The sequence below is a fragment of the Spea bombifrons genome, chromosome 5 (assembly GCF_027358695.1).
Source record: "Spea bombifrons isolate aSpeBom1 chromosome 5, aSpeBom1.2.pri, whole genome shotgun sequence".
Taxonomy (NCBI): domain Eukaryota; kingdom Metazoa; phylum Chordata; class Amphibia; order Anura; family Pelobatidae; genus Spea; species Spea bombifrons.
In genome coordinates, this window is record NC_071091.1 from 74,897,026 (window position 1) to 74,919,204 (window position 22,179).

Below are 22,179 nucleotides of genomic sequence, written 5' to 3' on the forward strand. Positions count from 1 at the left end.
GTGTGCAGAAACATTTAGCCACAAAACACCATAAAAATAAAGGTAAAAAAATTGCTTATCTTTACTTTGCTCTTCATAACCTATTCTACATACTGTTCCAGGAACGTTCTTCATCCCTCAGCGGTGCAAGAAAGGGCCCGGGGTCACTGCTCTGCAGCGTCCTACGAGCCCCCCTCACACGTTAAGGTGTTAAGAGCAGAGGTCACTTTACCAGTTGACCTGCAACTCGACAATGCTAAAAACTGTGACATTAATAAATATTTCTGGTGCTGCTACATTGTGTGTATAATTCCTCAACAGTATTTTTTGTTTTTTTTTTATTAACCTGATACAAAGTGCATTATTCTTTTTGTTTCCTCCATCAAGTACTCTTCAGTGTCATGTTGAAAAAATAGCTAAAAAAAAAAAAAAAAAAAAAAAAAAATCGAACAAAAAATAAATAAGTTAAAACCACACAGGGATGGGTCTGAGCTTAGCGTCATCTGACAGGTGGGCGCGTGTTTTTAAGGGTATGCTGCCCGAACGAGACAAGCCATAGAACAGAGGTAGCCAAAGGCTTAGTGGAACGGTAGTTTAACCATTTCTGAGCCAGAGGGATAAGCTGTGAATTGTCACCCTCCGGGCATTGACAGGACAAACCTTGGTTGTTTAAAAAGCTACTTGAACCCAGCTGCTGTTAAAACAAGCTTGTCCTTTTGAGAGGGAGATGCCTACGCAATCTACCTCTCTAGACAAAGGGTTAAACCAGTACTTCTCGGTGAGGCATATAGCTATATAGCCAAACTACTTGAGTCCGCCAGTCCTCCCTAGTGGGCGTGCATCGGTGGTGTATAATAATAGAACTAAACAACATTGAAAAGGTGCAATCCGTGACAGTCTTTTTTTTTTGACACTACCTCTTGTTTAAGCTTTCTATGAATAATAATAATATATATTTTTTTACATTTAAAAGAAAAAGTGTTGCAAAGTTACCAGTGCTGTGTAGAACCTATTGCCACATCTATGTTGTGGATGTACGTATAACGGCAGCCCCGGCTACCCTCGAGAGAGAGACGCCGGCCCGCTGCATGCTCAGCCTAGAAGGTAGGGACATGCAGGAATGCATCGCGGGGCGAGACCGCCTGAGGTGTACTATCTGCGACAGGCACTCGTTCACTTCTAGTCCAACCTATTACCCAAAGTAGCCGAATGGGTGAAATCTATTTGTTTTGCTAAGGGTACGTTAGGTCTATAAACGATTGAGCAGCCCTGGCCCTAGTGGAATGATAAAAAAAAAAAGTGGCATGTGAAAGGAAATTAAATAAGGACATCAACTGCCCTCTCTCGATAAGGGAAATTTAAAAAAAAAAAAAAAAAAAAAGCAAGTCACAAAAAGTTCTTGCTTAGCATAAAAAAAGGAAAAAAGGGTGCGTTTGTAGGGATGTTCCACCCTGTGTGGAGCGATACAGAGAAAGACAGCAAAGGATTTTAAACCACAGGCTCCACGGTGATTACGTTTACAAGAGTTCATATTGGCGGAGGTGCATTCTCTGGATGATGTCTCGACAGTCATTGAAAACTCTGCGAATGTTCTCTGTGTCCACAGCACACGTGAAGTGAGGGTAGCAGTAATGTCTTCCGTCGCCGCTCGCCGTGCTTATCCTCTGAAAGAGAAAAAGAAATACACATGAAACGCGTCATTTTATTAAAAGACAAGATGGCGGCAAACATTTGCTTTCCTCTCCTACTTAATAGAAAAGTCTGCTTAGTTTAAGGGCTGGAGTTTAACCTAAGTTTAAACTAGAATGGGCTTACAACTCATTCTTGTAAGTGCCAGAAGTACCACAACTCACAAGTGCAACTTTAGAGAAAATGACAGTATACAGGGTACTACATTTTTTATACATGTCTGGTGTTTCAATCTCCTTCTTTCCTGCCAAAAGACCCCCAAATACTATGTAACATCGCTGCAGTTTGTCTCAACCTTTTCCAACCATGTAAAGCTATTATATATATATACACAATTTTTTTGTATGTGTGGTGTTCAGGAACATCGCTTGTCCTCTAGAGGTCACTATTATTCCACGTAGCTAAAAACAATTATTATTAGTAGTTGTACTATGTATTTATTCTATATAGTACCATTAATATACTGCAGCGCCATAAAATGGGTAAACAGGACAGAAGTAGTGGATAACGCAAAATACTTGGACTTAAAGAAACGAACTGTTAAAAAAAGAACAAAGCAGTATTATAGTATGAATAAACCAGTGTGTTGCAAAATAACCATTACATGCAAACATTTCAATGAGCACATGCCCAGCAATGAAACTATACCAAAAAAGCAAATACTTTGATAAAATTAGGCGTACCTTTAATATACAGCGTTCGTCATTTAATTATCTGACATGGCCAAATAACTGTTTATAAAGCAACACATGGCACTTAAATGAACACTTATCACATTAAAAAAACAGTACTCCAGGGGATAAAAGTGCATGAAAAATCAATGCCTAGCTGCTGTGTTTTTGGAGCTTTCACGCTAGTGCTTTGACTGTAGTAGCCAACAACAACTACAATTCTCACAATCCTCCAAAACACCTTGAAAGAAGAGAGATGTTCTTTTTGGTAGCTCATAAGATTGCTAATACCTTACATTCATCAGAGTATGAGCCGATTCATATTCCTTTATGTGAATATTCTCTACCAAAATTGGGAACGGGTACAGCAAACACAATCCATCGGAATGCACCACAATGTGTGAACGATGTACTCACCAAGAACTCATCTCGAATGAAGAACTTGGCCCGTGTTACTTTGGGATCCTCTCCAGCATCTGGTGTTGCTGCAATGACATCAAAATAAACTTTAAATGCAGAAATATCATATGGAATATATACGTTTCTGCAATAAAACAATATGGTGGGTCTCATAATTTAGTACATGAACTGAATTTAATCATTATCCAGAACTTAGTGGGAAGGGGAAAAAAGATTAATGAGTATCTATTGTGCTTAGATATATAAAAAGCGCTGTACACCTATTTCATGCCATATAATATTACTTATGGCTTAATATAGACAAATTGGAGTCATTCCCAACTATCTTTGCTAACTCACAGACATTAACATTGTAATGTTCAATCCAACCACAGATATATGATATCATGTAAAGATCTGCTGATAAGGTATGGGGGCAGGCACCGTAAATTAAGTCTTACGAAGGAGATAGATATATATATATATCTAATATACACATGCATACATACATACATATACATATACACATACACACACACAACATTGTATACAAATTACTTTATATCACATGCAATATTTGTTACGGATTTCTTTCTTACCATAAAATAAAGGTTTGCTCTACTGTGTTAATAGAAGTATTTCATCACTCTTAGGATCAAAGACTGGGTTTAATCCACCAAGGGACACACATATTATATATTTGTATATTATTGTGTAGCTTCAACGTGTGTGTGCAAATCCTCATCGCGTACACTGCACACGCACTTTTAACACAAGTGCCAAAACTCACTCGCATATAAATTCACACTTAAAGCATTACGCACAGTCCAGCTCTTTCTAAACGTCCGACCTGCATTAAGAGCACTGTGTAGTAGTAAAAAACAATAATAATAATAATGATAATACACAGATGAGCCATAATGGGATAACAAACAATACACAGCGGGATTAGCTCTGCGGCTGCTGTGGAACTAAGACTACAGAGATGTTCAGCCAGCATCCTAAAACAAAAAGCAACGTTACTATGGCTGGTTGAAGACTACAAAACTGTATCAGATGGAGCTTGTCGGCTACCCACCGGTTTTGCTTTATTGTGTTGACAAAAGCAGACCATCACTCTTGTCATAATTACAGGGCAGGGTTAGAGTAACGCACAGGCTGATGCTCACTTACCATCATCAGGTACAGTATAGCGGACATATTCTGGGAAATAGTCTTCTATTTTAGATTTTCCTGCCAAGACCTTTTCAGCCAGCATGTCTTGTTTGTTCAAAAACAAAATGACGGAAATAGTTCGTAACCACCTGTTGACCGTGAAAACAGAAGAGCGTTTTAACGCAGAAGTAACACAGTCATGGTGACTGCCAAATTGTCACGACAAGTACGTTTCCAATTCTGTAAAGCCCATAAAGTAGAAGGTGCTGTAAGTCCATTGAAAATCCCATGCAGAAAGCTTATCAGGTTATGACTGAATTTGGGAATAGTTACAATATTCTACCAAGAATAATTGCAGGGTAATTGCATTTTTTTCATGGAACCCTACAACCTCCTGGAATGGGACTGAAGGCCACACTTCAGAAACTGGATTCTAGAAGACCTCTATAGTACGTCATCTTTCTGGTTTTGCAGCAAAATATCATGTATATCACACAGTGGTAGACATAAAATGATAATAGTTTAAATCAGGGGATGGGTTATGACCCGAGTTTCTACGGAAATGAACAAAACCATTTCCCAAGAAACATTTCACAGAAGACCTTCAAAGTTTCTAATGATCTTTTATCATATATCATAACTCATGCATGTTAGCCTGTTCTCATCAATCTCCATAAGTAAGAAAGGAGACACGAATGTAGACGGGAACCAAAACTAAACGGCACGTTTTTGTGCAAGGATCTCATCATCAACTTGATTTTTTAAACTAGTTTACCTGTTGTTCCAGATACTCTTGAATAGGTCCAGTGCTTCTCGTAGTCTGTTTGTATTGTTATCTTCTCGTATAACCATGTTGTAACTGCTACTGGCAACTACAAAAATAATAGCTGTGACATCTGGAACACAAAAAAATACAAGGTTGTAAATATGTAAATTAGTAAATTTAACAGCTCAAATGTTATCACAAAACAGTGAAGGTACAACATAGAAAGAAAGTTTTAATTTAGTCTTCCATGTTTTTTTTTTAATAAATTAATGTCTCTTGGTCATTGTCTATATGAACCCAGCCATGGATGAACACTCCTCTGGTTTTTGTTAACCCTCATCGAGGACGTTCCTTTAGAGTCATCTGTTTTGTGGGGACCAAAATTTCCATTCAATGTGAATTCTACCCCTTTACTGCTCTTACTGTACCATGTCTAGTACTACATCCCAGAAACTGCCAATGTATTTATATATCAAAAGGCACAGGAAAACCTACATAAACCCCAATGCTCTATATACTATTTGACCCAATAAATTAGTACGTTCCAGAGTTAATATCCCCTCCACTTTTGCAACCTTAATTTTCGGCCTCTTGGGAGTACTAGGTTAAATTGTCTATAGGACACAAAAACGCTAGAAGAAAAACACATTACAAACGAAAAGGACTAATCTTTATAAAAATAGGCGGCTCGATATATGGCATCTTACCATTAAAACATTGGATCCATTTTCTTCTTTCATCTCTTTGGCCTCCTACATCAAACATGCTGTTTAAAACACAAATAAGAAAAGGAGTTAATACACTGACTGTACATTATATGTAAGGTTGTTGCAAAGCACTTACAAGATGAGTGTATTGTCTATATTGGCGTATATAAAAAGAACAAAGCGCTTAACATTACAAATTACCAGATCGCTACATCAGTGAATATTTTCAGGGCCTTCTTGTCCACAGATAGAAAAGTAGTGAGACGGTATTTCCGACTGAGCCACCGATGCCAATACATGACGGTTTTACTTACGGCGCACAAGTAGCAGAGTCATTATAACCCAAACGCATATGAAAAACAATTGTCTGCAAATACAAAGCAAAGAAAAATGTGAAAAACACCACTTACTGGAAATTTACTTTGTCTACTTGAAATCGCGTTTCAAAAATCCCTGATGTCAAAACTCTGCATCTTAGTAAGTCCTGTGAAGTCAAGTAAAAAAAAAGTTGGTTAGCAAGTACACGCGAAAGACATTTGGTAACATTAACGTTCTTTTTAAAATATCCAACAAAGCAGCAACATTTTGCATTACAAACATAACTCCGAAATTACGAATACTATCAAAGAGTCTCTGGTCAGTTTTAACTACGCAAGACTGACGATATGAACCCTGACACGTGCGACAGTAAAGGCAGGGAATAAAACAGTCCGCAGGGTGCTGGGAGGTTGGGGGACTTTAAAAAAAAAAATGTAATTTAAAAGGAAGTCATGGAACAAAAAATAACAGCTGTTCCTTCCAACCTATGTCTAGCTATTATTTTATCGCTAGAAACGTTTGTGCAATAAAGCCCAGAAATGCGTAAAAATCAATAAAGAATGTAAGTGACGGTGTGACTTATAACAAAGGTGGATACTCCGCTGAACGGAAAAAACATCTAGAAATCATGTCAATATAAACACGATGGTAAATTAAAATGTCACATTAACATTTTAGAAACCATGGGGCTTTGCGGGAATTGGTTCACGGTGATCTCCTTGTAACAGGAAATTTCTGAGCCAGCACCGACATCAAATGGGTCAAACTCCAAGCCGGTGACCGATTTGGTGGGGTAGTCATACTTCGTAAGAAAACTTGCACAAGGGGCATATGGTTGCCTTACATGAATGCCAAGTTCGAGAGTGCAGAGTTCTATGGAGTTCTATGGAGTTCTATGGAGTTCTATGGAGTTCTATGGAGTTCTATGGAGTTCTATGGAGTTCTATGGAGTTCTATGGAGTTCTATGTGCAGCCTGTGACAGGATAGCTGCATTTATTTCCATGGAACCCTACAAATTCCTGGAATGAGACTGACGGCCACACGTCAGAAACTGTATTCCAGAAGACCTCTATAGAAGCACTATGTCATCTCTCTGGTTCATTCTACATATATATCACGCAGTAATAAAAAACTTACGTTTAAATCAGGAGAAAAAAGGTTTCTACGGAAATGAACAAAATGATCACACAAAAGATTCAAAGTTTCTAATTATCTTGAAGCATATATTATAAGTCATGCATGTTAGCCTTCGGTCGTCAATTTCCATAAGTAATGATTGTAGATGGGAGCAAAAACTAAACTGCACATTTTACTATAGTTAGAACAGTCTGTAACATTAACAACATATACCTTTAGGAAGAAATTAAAAGTGCTCTAGATAGATTAGTGAACATGCGGTATGTCAAGATATTTAACAATATATTCAGCTTTCATGACAAGGAACATTTCTTATGTGCATGTTCTCAAACAAAAGTGTTTTTGCAATCTAGGTCTCTCAAAATGAGTCTTGTGACATTTACTGCCATATCTAAAGGATTACAACTGCCCATCTAAGACCTATAGAACTTATCAAAGTAAGCCGAAAAGGAAATAGGTGAATGACTTGGCCCCAAGACACAGGGTGAGCCGCGTAAACTGAAGTACGAGATCATCCTGAGAATCTGTTTATTTGCAGTAATGTTACAATTCATATTTTCTCTCAAAAATACTGCTTACCTGATCTGTTGGTGTGTAGTCGTTTTGCCGAACATGGTCAATTCTTTCTAGAAAGCTGAAAAACACAAAATAAAAACGATTTAATATTCACTGCATTATACTTTCCATTGCTTTCCAACAGGAAGTTGCAATGCTCCGCACTAACCACTAGGTAGCGCCATCTTTCTGGGAACCATTATGTGTAGTAAACTCCCAGCTGCTCACAAGGTAACTAACCTTCCCAATACGGGACATACTTTCACTTGTATTTCTGCAGTTTGCATCATGTCAATTAACCTTTAGGCTGGAAAAGGGGGCATTATTATGTTTTCTAGAGCACCATCATATTCCACGGCGCTGTACAACTGGTAAACAGGAAACTGTGTTGATGTGACATTTCTCCAACGTTGGTACAAGTCTCAAATATAGGAATATTTATCAGATATGCTACGATTTGTACTAAATGCCTGTTTATCTCATGCCATTTTATGAAGTACTGCTGATCATCCATAGCACCGTAATGTTCCTCACCCTTATGGGAAGAACACGCTGACCTCAAAAAGTGATAAGAAAAGTAACAAGAGGTTATTTTACATTCAGATATTTTGCTGCTGTATCATTTTTGGTGTATCCTACTTTACATTTTGTTCGCTCCAAATAACACATGATCACACACCTGCATTACGTGCCAACAAGCAAAAGGTTATTTAAGGAAGGCTTGGCGTAGTTACATAATTCGAGCATTATCACAGCATTTCTGGAGATGTTTATAGCAAGAATCATATTTGTTTACCAGATACTTACTCGTGATAAATTGATACTGGGATTAATAGTTGTCTATACAAAGTTTAAGGTTCAAAACATCTCTCCCTCCCAAAAAGGCAAACATAATGGTAACCGGAGATGCAGAGGCTTTACTAATACCGTATACGCCTCTGTGATGGCACGCAGCGTGGAGATGGCTACAGTAGTGTCCAAAAAGGCACCCAAAGGGTCAGCACTGGGGAAGCTCGCTATAGACCCTCTTATCGGATCTCCATCCAAAGTTACCCTCAAGTTTGGCTCTGTGTAGACACCTCAGTGCCACACGTAGTGTTTCAATAACTGTCTCAATGCCAAAGAAGCAGCAAATAAAATATGGCGGCACGTCTGGCATGAAGATTATGATATTCAACGTCAAAGGGAAAAACATTTTAATGCATTCCTGCAAGCGTCTCCACCATTATTACAAAGGCGTGGAGATGTTTGAATTGTCCTCATCTGTTTACGTATAATACGTACACCAACAAATGGCGTCCCTTTTCAGCATGTAACGCCACACAATGCCCACTTATAAGAGATATCTATTAAACTATAACTATTAACCCTTAACATGAGCCCAAAGACGCACAATCTAGGACTTTCATTTTCTTCACATGAACAGAGAAGCCCCATGACAGCATTCTGTGTGCATAAGATTTATGTGGGAAATCGTTAAATCTCGTAAGAATTCCTGCGCATGTGTCACGGTATCTAAATATTGATACAGAAGAACTTTAAACAGCATGGAATGGCTGTAACATTAACAGAACCGGAGGAAACGGAAACAAGGAGGTTTTTTTGGGGGGCTCATTAGTTATATAAACTCTGAGAACTGTCCTTGCACTTTCTGCACTGTGATTTACTGTCTTCTTCCTGGCGTTTGTCAGATGCTTCAGCGCGCTTCCTACCTTACACGGGATAACGGACCCATCGCCCCGGTCATCAGGACCACCTTTAATGAACCCATCGATAGAAAGTGTACCAAGTCGGTAATGAACTTGCACTCTGCTTCCTGATTGGTTGCTGAGCCTGTAAGGTTTTTCTTTATAACTTGACTTTTTCTGAGACTAGCATTAGATATGTTCTCCAAATTCCTGCATTAGCTTGAAACGTATCACTGGAAATGCCCGACTAATTTAGGGAAACCAAGTTTAACGCTGCAAGTTAAGGTGTGATTAAACATCAGCCATGAACACGGAAACTGTGAATCTAAACGTTTCCACACAGAACCTAAACAAGGAACATCCAACCTCAGATACATATACTGTATATATCACGGTCATAGAAATGCGATTCATTTCTAACAGCTAACCCATGAATGAAGAAAAAAGAAACATGCTTTTGCTCATTTATTCTGTCACGGAAGGGGTTAACCCCGGCCGAGACCTAGCAAACTGTGGCTCTTTGTAATCTCCTACTCGCCAAAAATAAACACTAAATTATTTTCGCCCAGACAGCTGCTAGATGAATCTGAAAGTTTTAACATTCATATCCACGGTCTGCCATGTTGTGTAAATTCGGAGCAGCAGAGTTTACAGAGACCGGGATATCTAGCTGACAGTTATGGAAAGCAGATTTAGGAGCGAGGTTGGAAATGATGAATGTATGCATACATGCGCAGACACAGACACAAAAGGCCAAACCTTCCAAAAATAACCTTCGAAATGCATATCCCTCAACAAAAAAAAAAAAAAGTGGACTTCATAAACAGAGAATTACAAACACAGGTGCCTGCTCTACATCTCACCATGCATGTATAAATAGGGGAGATACACTAAGCAGGCCAACCTCGCTGGGTTCCTCATCCACTTCACATCTAACATGGAACTCCAGTTTTCCCAAAAGCGGGATAAATTAAATATAAAATATATACATCCCTGGTAATTAGGAAGTACATTCATTCAGGAGTTACTAATCATTCTTCTCCCATGTTTTACACGCCTAGAATGGGTTACTACCGCCAACCCAAAATATACACGGGTGTTGACGTTGGTCGGTACCAGGCTTTATTATATCATATATATATTTGTATGAAATACGGTCTACATTTGTATACGCCACGTCCGTATTGACAACCGCTGCCAGGTACTTCTAGATAAAAACCTAACACTTTTGTTTTTTACTTTTTAGAAAAAAAACTAAAAGTTTGGATAAATCTGGCCTGCATTAGGAGCATATCACAATTAAAAAAGATGCCTGTATTACGCTATAAGGTGTTTTTTTTTACGATTAACCCCTTAGCTCCCTTGTTTTCAGGCGTGCACAAACGTAACAAATGAGAAGAAATGTTCAGAGCCTCCCCAGGTATCTGCAATGGCATGCGTATTCGCCAAGAATCAATTTATCATTCAGTCAAAACAATTCAGAGCTTCTAAACTACCATTTACTAATCACCTAGACATCCAATAGCCTTTCAGTGATCCTAGAGAACTTCTACTTTTTGATTTATGCATACGCAGATAGGCAGCAATGGGAGTTTATGCTGTTCTATGACGTACTGTGGAACTCTGAGACATAGACCGATATATAATAAAACAATTCACTACTCATTCATCATATACGTTGTATGTTACACACTACCGTGCCCTTAACAGAACCATTCTTGCACAGTGCTCCATTTTTGAATGAAAATGTTTTAAAAACGCACGCGTTACACTGAGGATCGCACCTCAGATAAGTCACTGACATGAGCCCGGGACCATCGGACCATCGTGTGTTATCCTGCACCAGATCAGTGATTAACACTATAAATGTGCCAGCACATGATAAAAGGCAATCATCTATCATGAGCCATGGGCACTTCCTGTTTTCTCGCATGACAGCTGTTAGCACATCCTTAAACCTGAAATCACTCTATAAGGAATCCATTACACCGAATAAAAATTAAAAAGAAAAAAAAAACTCCTAAAAATACCTTTTGTTTTTAAAATGAATTCTACCCATTGAACACAGTAGATGGTATAAACCAGTAGTTTGAAGCCATGAATTTTTATTTTTTTTGTTAAACCCAATAGATCTTGTGTCACAAAATATTAACACAATACAGACAGCTATGTGGGTTGCCGATGAACATTAAAGTTTTTTCAGGGGATTGGAGTGTCTATTTAAACACCAGGCGTAGGCAAATATAGGCTTTGTGGTGGATATTTCAGCAAATATTCCACTGGCACCAATGACTTCTGCAACACTTGTCACCGACACTGGCGTCTACGTATGGAGACCCTTCATTTCTTGGGTAACTTCTATGACATACAGAGAGTTCTAACAGGCGCATAGAAGGTAAAAACCTGTAATTAAAAAGTTTTTAAAAAATGAGTCACTGGACTATTCACTCTTGGTGAACAGATTTTTTTTCCAGGTGACTATGTTAAGATCTAATAGGGGTGCTGCCATGCTTCCAAGGGACTGCAAGCCAAGGATTCAGAATCATTTGGGGGATCCATTATAACAGACGCGTCAGTCTTAATTCCGACGGGCAGCTTTCAAAAAAACCCTAAATTCACATTTAGAGTTTTAAAATTTAACGAACAAATTTGTAGTATTTACACAAATCAAGTTATTTTCAGTACACGTCTCTAATACATACGATTAATCAAAGGCGCCTGGAAAACCATTTAGGATTTATATGTGTACATCCAGCAATGTATTCTGGCCTAGGCATAGGATGGCAGCTTCTGTGCCGCATTACCAGCACCACTACAACTGGGGGGGGGGATTACATATAAATACGTGTAAGCTCTCCCTTGTAACCAACCCATTTAACACCAGCCACAATAGTCTCCATAGCATCTCTTCCCTCGCCTGTCCTTCTGAGTAAGGATATTATGCCATATGATGGCCATGCGTTCAGCACAGAGGACCACATTGACCCTTTAAGACTGTAGATGAATGCTGCAACTTGCTGCTACTCCCATGGAATTCTTACCATTGCCACCTTTAATGAATACACTCCCATGCTTTATGCCCCCCCCCCACTTTTGAACAGGTTATAGATCATATAGAAAAACTTAGTCTTCACTATTTTATGTAGACGTATTAGATGAATATAAGTATATTTCATTTTAATAACAATAATCAATGCTCCTCTTCTTCATATGCTGATCTGCAATATTAAATTATGCCCCTCCATACAGAATAAAATAAAATAAGCGTGAATGTACACATTTTAACTGACCACTAAAAGCCCAGATCAGCCAAGTAAAAAAACACCCAAAGCAGAATATTTCTGAAGACTTAAAGGTAAGCAGACAATTCAATAAGGCAAGCAGAGAAAGCAAGCAGAGTGCTGGGTTGTATAGCGAGAGGCATTAGTAGCGGGAAGAGAGAGGTGGTTCTGACACTTGATAGATATCTGGTCAGAGCTCAGCTAGAGTATTGTGTACAGTTCTGGAGACCCCATCTGCAGAAGGATATTAACAGAGGAGGGCTAATGATATGGTAAGTGGCTTGCAGGATAAAAATCAAGAAAGACTAAGGGATTTCGTAAGGTACAGGAGGGAAGCCTATTTGAAATGAAGAGAAATATTAGGACAAGAGGTAATAGTCAAAAACTAGTGGGTCAGAGGCTTAAAGGTAATGCAAGGAAGTTCTACTTTACTGGGAGGGTAGTAGATAAATAGCACAGACTTCTAGCAGAAGTGGTGGAGGCTAATGCAGTGAGGGAATTTGAACAGGCATGCGATAAACATATAGCTATCCTCACTATGGGACCAGACCAAGGACTGATGTAGGTTTGAATCCCTTACATAAGGAAAAATGGGCAGACTAGATGATCCATCAAATTCTATGCGCATAGAAGAGGGGTCTTTTGTATGGAGTTTACTACCAGACTAGGTTTCGGTTTAATGCTAGAGAGACGCATTCGAAAAGCACACGTTACAAGAGTATTTTGGTGTTACAAGTGCGCCGCAACGCAGCTCCAAACAATTCATCGGTGAGCCTTTCTATATGATCTGGGATATTGCAATGATACTTCACCCACTTGCATGACACGTAAACAGTTAATCATTATAAGTCGGTTTCTTTTTTTTATTTTTTTACCATTTGTCAGTTTACTCATTAGAAGAGAGGGAGTAACTCACAAGGGCACTGAAGTATCACTGGAGTAATCACAATGCAAAACACTGATGCAATAATCCTGCCTTTTTGCACCCTGCCAGGGATTGAGAATAGTCTTTGTCTAGACTTAACCCATTAGCAGCTGATAGAAGGTGGGGAGGCTAAGCTATGTCATGCGTTATCCTTCCCGTGCTTGTAGGTCCTCACCCTCCAGCTTACATACAGAACTGGCGAGTGCATGAATACAGGATACCCAGCAACAGGGCAGTAACCACTACATGGCACACAAAAAGGCTCGCTCGGCAGTCAATGACAATGCACACCATGTCTGATAAATTAGATTATTTGATCAGGCCCCGTGATATTTCAGACCACTTCTAGATGCCCTGCGACAATAACTTTTATCAGAGCTGCTCAGAAACTGTCTGGGATGATGGGAGTTGTAGTCCATTACAAGTGGAAGGCAAGCCTGTGCTTAATCAGGGCTAAAATGATACAACACTTACTAAATATCAAGTGGCACGCAGAAGGCGCGGTAACCTAAATGAATTCACAGAGTTGGAAGAATGTGCCTTTAATTAATGCATTAAATGCGCTTTATTCCACATACATTTGCACTGTATTGCCTGGCAAGAAAGGAGTTAAGGTTATCACGCCCCCCCCTTCTGTTCCTTATCATTCCAGCTCCCAAGTGGTTAATTTGCAGATCAATTTCATGTTTGCTTAATACAGGGTGGGGGGTGCTGTTTCATTAACAATGGCAGCTGCACACACAAAACCAGCAGATTTAGCCGTGTGGTTTAGCAAAGCCTGCTTCAGGGGCGGCTCCGCAGGCACCCACGGCTGGCTTTTCTGTTACTGACCTTTTGTTTACTGCATATTGCTGGGATACTCGCTTTTGATTCAGTCTGACACACGTGACCCTCAGCCAGTTTCTGCTCTGCAGTGCTTCTAAAAATAGCTGCAGTTTGCCTTGGCTCCACATCCAGTTTAGAGAGGCTTGCACAGGGAAAAAGCCTCTCCGAGCGAGCGGGAGAGTGACATATGATTGCGGTTAGCTTTCCCTGATTCAGGGAAAATAACACATATGCAGCGGGACTCATTTCAAGCAGATACATAGACCGCAGCAGCAGAAATGGGCCAACGGTCCCCTCTAGTCTACCCTTTTTACTTATTCCTTACTTTCTGCACATCCCTAGCGGTCTCGAATTCTTTGGTGACGGTCGCCTGTACTGCTTGTTCAGTAGTCTCTCCTCACACTACACCTCAGCTCTCCATCTAAACCTTGCCCTCTATTATTTCTTGCTTCCCTTTTTGCTCTCTTGGACTTTATTTAATCACATAAAGCTTCTGTCTCCCCTCTGCCTTATTTGATGCCCATTTTAAAAGGACAATTTACAGCCTTAAGAACACTGAATGCATATTAAAATACTGAGTTTACCTGCAGGGGTAAAAATAATCAGCGGATGAAGATGGACCCTCTGTGATTTGCACCCAGGGCCGCTCTTAGTACCAAGAGGCCCAGGCAGCCACCAGGGGTGCCAGAATGATGGGGGTGCCGCAGAGCCCAGGTGCCTACTGAGGCACGCAACGTAATGAACTAGAAGCACGGCAGCTCATAAGAGGGCCGTGTGTACAGTAGGTAGCTGGGTGTAGCGTACGTGTCTCAGCAGAGGCACAAAAAAATGATATCTATACAATGAGTGGGTGACAGTGTTAGAATGAATAGGTGTGTATGTATGTCAGCATTAGAATGAGTGTGCAGAGGCTGAGTGTACAGAGTTACAGTGCGTGTGTGTGTTTTGGGGGTGACCATGTACAGGGTTGAAATCAGCAGGTGTGTGTGTGTGAATACAGCGTTATAGTCTATGTTTCTATGTGTGCGGGGTATCAGTATATAGCGTTAGACTGAGCGTGTTAGTGGAGTTCCAGTGTACAGTGCTATTGTGTGTGTGTGTGTTAGTATACAATGTATGAGACTGAGTGTGTAAAAGTGTGTGAGTCAGAAGGGTGGTGTGTAGCGTGACAAGCAGTGAAGAAGATGTACAAAGTAGGGGGCAGAGCAATTATTTTGTGTGGCCGAGTGTGATGTACCCTGTGTACTCCGTGTGCCCCTGCACAGGAAATAATTGCTCTTTACAGCTTCTTCACTGCTTGGTCTAAAATATTTCTATCTCTGTAACAGAATGGCGGGCGCACAAGGCAAGTAGCTGGTATGTGCAATGTATACGTGCATACAAAAATAAACCCTAAAAAATATATACGTTGACCATCACATGCATTACAGTGTTCCTTTCATGTTTCCAAGTCTTTCCTGGTAAGTTTTGTTAGTAAGACCATGTACCATTTTAATGGCCATTCTTGGAATGCTTCTCCCTGAACCTATGGTTTCCAGACTGGACACAGTTCTCTAAGTTAAGAGGGATCTATAAGGCAGGATTAATATATATTTTTCTCTTCATAATCATAAATCTTCCTAAACAATCTAGCATCTTACTGACCTTTTCCTTTGATATACTTACTATTAACACTTTTTAAATGGGAATTTCCCTTTGGGAACCCAGGGAGGTTCAGATCAATCGTGTTCCTCCACACCAAACTTTATGGACCTTGCTTTATGCACTGGGGCTGAGTCATGCTGGAACAAAAAAGGGTCTTCTCCAAACTGTTCCCATAAAGCTGGAAGCATAGCCTTGTCCACAAAGGTCTTTGCACGCTGAAGCGTGATAGTGACGTGTGATTTTTCGCTCCAGAGCACACCTTTCCACTACTGCAGAGTCCAGTGGTGGTATACTTTACACAACTCGTCAACCATTGGCGGTATACTTTACACCGCTCGTCAACCATTGGCATAGTGACCTGTGATTGTATGCAGCTGCTCAGCCCAACACACAGTGTTTGTGCTAATGTTACTTCCAGAGGCAGTTTGGATCTCTGTACTAAGTGATGCCAGAGGACAGGCGATTTGTGCGTGCTTTGCACTTAGCAGCCCCGCTCTGCAAGTGTGCGTAGTCTACCGCTTTGTGGCTGAGCTGTTGTTACTCCTAGATGCTTCCACTTCACAATAATAGCAACAACAGTGGACTGGGGCAGACATTTCACAAACTGAATTGTGACAAAGGTGACCACTGAGGTCTTCAGTGTGAGCCATTCTACTGCCAATATTTATCTATGGAGATGGCTGTCTATGTGCTGTATTTTATACACCTGTTAGCAATGGGTGCGGCTGAAACTATTAAAGGAAGTGATCAGGAGGGGTGTCCACACACTTTTGGCCATATAGTCTACATTCATGCTGACATCAGAGAAACAGAGTGGTGTTTGGTAAACCAATGGATTGGCAACCTGGATCTCACTAGGGTGGGACACTTACTGTGACTTTAATGATGGGTATACTGGCTAGTGATTATGTAAGTCCACAGGAATCATCTCAATATTAATTTTACATTAAGAAACCAAACTTAATAACCTTGGCTGGTTTGACTTTGGCTGCACAGAAAAGAAGGGTGTATCACAAGTCATGTACACACAGCGACTACTCAAGGGAGATTTTTTTGGCCAAACGGCTAGCTTCCCAATACAACATGGGAAAAATACAGTATTTTTTTTTCATATCACACAATTAAGCTCTCCTTACAAGCCAGACATTTCATGCAAATCATGTTGCTGGAACTACCAGGCTTGCATTACAAATTGTAAGCTAACAGGGGCAGGGTCCTATTCTCCTTCTGTACCAGTATGGCCTAATGTGTGTCAATGTTAATGTTATTGGGAATTTTGGCATTGCCCTTTTTATAATAGTGGGACAGAGCCTATTGGTAGAAACAATGAAATGTGATCTCATATGTGTGTGTTCCAGTATTATAAAGGGGATCTTAAGGAATTGTATCACTTCACACATTTAATGTGTAAAAAATGGAATACAAAAAATATTCCTTAAATAGTGCAATAATGTAATACCAAATTTTGAAGACATTTCCAAGGATTTTCATCAGCCTGATGACAAAATGTTTTTTTTTGTTTTTTTTAGGCGGGATGGTAGAAACACATTTTATGATTTATTTTACTTGAACAGAAGTAAGGTAAACAAAATAAGGAAGATGTCAGTGACCACCCAGTTTCTCATTTTTATTAAACTATTGTTGTTACAATATAGAGGTTCACAAATTCAAATATTTCTACTTAAAATCATACAAGATTTATTAGTTTTGATGTTTGAAGTGGGACATAAAAATGTAACTAAAGGCTCGGGGTTATTACACATTTTCCATTGCATCCATAACTGGGTCTTTGTGTCTACAATTACTTCTGTATAAGCTTGTCCTGGGACATAGAGGGGAGAAAAGTGGGGCATGTAAGGGAAAAGAACTCACTGAATGAAAGAGGTGGACTCAAAAGAAAACAGGTATAATAAATGGTGCAATCAGACAAAAGTAGACCGTTTTACATTACTGTTTTTTGTCTCAAATTACCGTATTTGCTCGATTATAAGACGACCCCGATTATAAGACGACCCCCCAAAATCAAAATATTAATTTAGGAAAAAAACAAAAAGCCTGAATATAAGACTACCCTATAGGGAAAAAGTTTTACCAGTAAATATTAATTAATGTAAATTATTTTCATGTTTAATAAAAGCTATGATTGAGAAAAATATATTTTTTAAATTTCCTTTTATTTGCCAACCTGCCCCCCCCAGTTATGCCACTCTGCCCCCAGAAATGCTTTATACCCCCCTATTTGCCACTCTGCCCCATGATATGCCTTATACCCCTGTATGCCACTCTGGCATATAGGGGGTTAAAAGGCATATCATGGGGCTGAGTGGCATATAGGGGGGTATAAAGCATTTCTGGAGGTATATAGGCATATCATGGGGCTGAGTGGCATATAGGGGGTTAAAATGCATTTCTGGAGGTCCAGAAATGCATTTTAACCCCCTATATGCCACTCAGCCCCATGATATGCCTTTTAACCCAGCACGTACTGGCTGCCTTGGCTTGATAGGAGTGTGATTGCTGTTAGCAGTTTGATATATATATATATATATATATCAAACTGCTAACAGCAATCACACTCCTATCAAGCCAAGGCAGCCAGTACATGCTGGAACCTGGGGATGATAGCAGTGGGATTACAGCCTCCATATGCCATGCTACAACCCCCACCCCCCTTACACATCCATGCTATCACACACACACTCACACTCATTCACAAACATTTAAATACTCATTCATTCCCTTAATCACACACACTTCACACATACTCAAAAACCCTCCCCCACCCCCTCACCTGAACTGCAGATCTCCCACTCGCAGACTTCTGCAGGGGACCGGCTGTAGCAACTTCTCTGGCCCCGCCCTCAGAGGAGGGAGGGGGGAGATAGAGTTCTGTGAGGACGCTGCAAGCTTCCTGCCCTGCTTCTAACAGAAGAGACGCTGCTCGCGACCGGTAAGCAGCATGGCGCCAGCATTTTTTTGGGGTCTGATTAGAAGACGACCCCGATTATAAGACGAGGGGTATTTTTCAGAGCATTTGCTCTGGAAAAAACCTCGTCTTATAATCGAGCAAATACGGTATGTTTTCAGGCAGCTGTATATTCAATACTCCTATGTGTTCTTATCATACAGCATGTGGTAAACAACAGCAAGGCTCAGCCATAACCACCCAGTCAGACACTCTGACTAACGAATGTCTATGGAGGAAAGAATAAACTCAGTGTGGCTCCTGAGCAGGGAAAGCCACCCAAAACATGGCATGACTGATAACAATGACAGGTGGTCTGCAGGTAAAATACATTTATTGCAATAAAATGAAATAAAACCAGGTTACACACGTGCATAAAAATACATTGAAATATTGGTTCTCAGTCATACAGTAGTTTAGTTCTAAGATATATAACTAGTGACAGACACAATAGGGCGATTCCCTCAACAAAAACTCTTGTGGTTTATTAGTCATAAAACCCCATTCTCTAAAATACTTTAATAACACAAGGATGAAATGTAAAAGGAAAACCCGTGATCATCACAACAATAGTTTCTTTTCTTGTTTTAATAATTATAATAACGCCATGTACTAAGAAAGTCAGCTGAGAGTACTTTAAGGACATGGAGACAAGCCAAGTTGACATATCCAAAAGTAATGTTTTGTTTCTTGAAAACTCGTTCCAGCTTTTTAGCAGCAGAAGGAAGCCTGCTCACTGAGAACACAACCATTTCGTCCATCCGCCTTATTCTCAAGAAGTTCCGGTAGAATGAATGATTAAGGCTATGGCAACGAAAGAGTTAAAACCGTTTCCTTGTATTCAGTAGTGTTTGTGTGGCTCTTTATATGAAACAGGGCTTTCTCTGCTAGTTATACAGAGCTATATTTAGTGCTAATCACTCATCATATCTACATGACATCCTCTTCCTTTACCACAGCATATCAACGCAAACCCACACCGCTTTGATAAAAAGACATTAGCTCCACCGGCCTAGTTTAGCCAATGGTCTTAACACTTAAAAAGTATGTGAGCTTTCTGAAAATAATACATCTGGAACATCTAACCATGGCTGAGAAGTGGGTGTGTGGCGCTTACAAAAGATTAAAATCACTACAAACATCTACCAAAGGCAACTGGTGGTGGAGTAGGCCTTTTGATATGGACACATTGGAGAGCGTTTAGGGGAGAGCTACAGAAATGGTAAGTGGAATTTATCAGGAAAGGTTAAATTATCTATATGTATAGGTTGGAGGAAAGGAGGATGCAATAAAAACATTTAAATACTTAAAAGGGATTTCACAAAGTACAGGAGGCAAGCTTATTTGAAATGAGGAGCTATGTTAGAACAAAAGGTCATAGTCTACAACTAGAGGGATATAAAGGAAGGAAATTCTACTTTACTCAGAGGGTAGTAGATAAATGGAAGTCTCCAACAGAAGTGGTGGAAGCTGATGCAGTGAGGGAATTTAAACAGGTTTGGGTAAAAAAATTTTACACGCATAATGCTCCCATCATGGCCTGACCATGTGCTGATGCAACCAATCAATGATAAGCACATGTGATCTTTCTAGCATAGTTGATACGGATGACTGATCTTAGTGAAAATGGTTGAATGGCGCACATCCACCCTTAATATACAGAAAGGAAGAAGGTGGAGTTCAAAGAAAAGCCGGAGCCAAAATAGGAGGAGTGGGACCAGAAGAGGAAGGGTGGAGTTTACCATGTGATAGGTGTGGCCTGTGCAAGAAGGGGTGAGGCAAATTGGGGTCTTTCTTGAAGCTTATTGGAGCTGGCCTTCCATAATGCATAGCAAACCAAGTCAAATCGCTGCATCTCCACTACAAGAAAAATGTTCTTCGAACAAAACCTTTTTACATTGATATGATACATGTTTTCTACTACATGTTGATACAAACAGGCTTTTGTATTCATTATCAATATGTTTTAGTTGAGCCTTGTTTCTGATATGAATACATTGTTGAATTAGAAGTGCGAGACCTGCCTTTGGGTTCAATAGGAAAATGCCTGGTAGGCCAGGTACCTCCCATGTACTTTTAATGCTTGTGGAACCAATCCCGTAGTTTAACGTGCAGCAATGCTGCCACGTACACTTTGTGGTGGCTGGCCAGGATTAATTTTAATCCCCAGTCCGTCATTTCAACATGGGGAAAATGAGGCCAGAACTAAAACACCTTCCAATTAATAAGCGTTTTGGATCTTGTAGGCATCTGTTGACCTGGGAAGTATACGTGCGAGTTAAATATACTTATTAATGAAGGAACATGTTTTGACAAAACATTTACATAACAAAATTATACAATCAAGGCATAGTTTGACCTTAAACACGGAATACCAGAGTCAACATTATGGCCATTAAGAACCTATGGAATGCATAGTTAAGTGTTACTCTTGGAACCCACTGAACATGACTACAACAGGATCTCAGGTACAAAGTTTCCTCTTTACTATAGTAGACACAGGGAAAAGGAATGACTGATACCTTCAACTTATTCTGCTTCCAAATACTAAATATGATCAGAACAGCATTTGTTAACGGAGGGTCACATTATAGGCTGGTGGTGCAACCTCTATGGAGACAAATACTGCCTTCAAGCCACGTGAGGTCAGTGAACGGTGAATGGTGTTTTGCAATAAAGCCAGCACACTAAGTTCCTTGTAGCTACTTCAAGCTTTGCATACAAAGACGTATTTGTACTACCATTACGATGCCCATTTTTCAACCTTAAGTAATAGTTCTTGCCAGGACTATGGCAAGTATACTGCCCTTTTGATGTAAGGTTTGATTACAATACAAATCAATACAGAAACTCTTATGTTCAGAAACCCAAATCTGCAGAATTAACCTTATTATACACTGTAAAATGGTAGAAAGGACATTTGATAAAAAATCAAAATAAAAAAAACCAAACACCTTCCAAATTAAGGAGTGCCCAATGATTTTTGTTAAGTACTTTAATCTTAAAGATGTATAAACAGGTGAGTTGTGTCGCACTACAACAGGGACTATGGAGTGGTGAAAAAGTGTCTAGCTCTTGAGGCCGACAAAGCAATTGTTGTACTGTGTTCAGTATCTAAAGTCCAATGGACTGCTATTCTAAATATAGGTTTTTATATAGTGATGAAGAGTAGCCCTGAACAAAAATGTGTTTTAGTGGATTTTGTTCCAATAAACTTCTGTTCCTGTAGGTCACCATTGTAAACAGTTATGTGATGCTTAGGTGAAATTATTTACACCAGCACTACACCAACATAGTTCTTTATGGCAATGCTAATAAAAGCCTGATTAGTAAAACACGTCTTATGCAAGTGCAAGTTGTTGAAGCTGAAGTGTCTAAATGCCCCTCAAGACACCTATGTTCCTGAAGGGATGGGTTCATTCTACACTCAACAAATGTATCACCGTATGTAAATGAGTAATGTTAGAAAACACC

General features: G+C 39.7%; 1 protein-coding gene across 3 annotated transcripts in view; it reads right to left on the reverse strand.

The window, feature by feature from the left end:
* Positions 1-1,061: 1,061 nt before the first annotated feature.
* GNAL (G protein subunit alpha L) overlaps positions 1,062-22,179 on the reverse strand; it is a 111,099-nt gene continuing 89,981 nt past the window's right edge. For all 3 annotated transcript variants that reach the window (XM_053466193.1, XM_053466195.1, XM_053466194.1), the window contains exons 6-12: positions 7,402-7,456; positions 5,777-5,850; positions 5,367-5,425; positions 4,669-4,789; positions 3,912-4,042; positions 2,757-2,824; positions 1,062-1,643 (exon numbers count right to left, since the gene is read on the reverse strand). In XM_053466193.1, the coding sequence (XP_053322168.1) occupies positions 1,497-1,643; positions 2,757-2,824; positions 3,912-4,042; positions 4,669-4,789; positions 5,367-5,425; positions 5,777-5,850; positions 7,402-7,456 (655 nt within the window). In that variant the 3' untranslated portion in view covers positions 1,062-1,496. The remainder of the gene's footprint in view (positions 1,644-2,756; positions 2,825-3,911; positions 4,043-4,668; positions 4,790-5,366; positions 5,426-5,776; positions 5,851-7,401; positions 7,457-22,179) is intronic.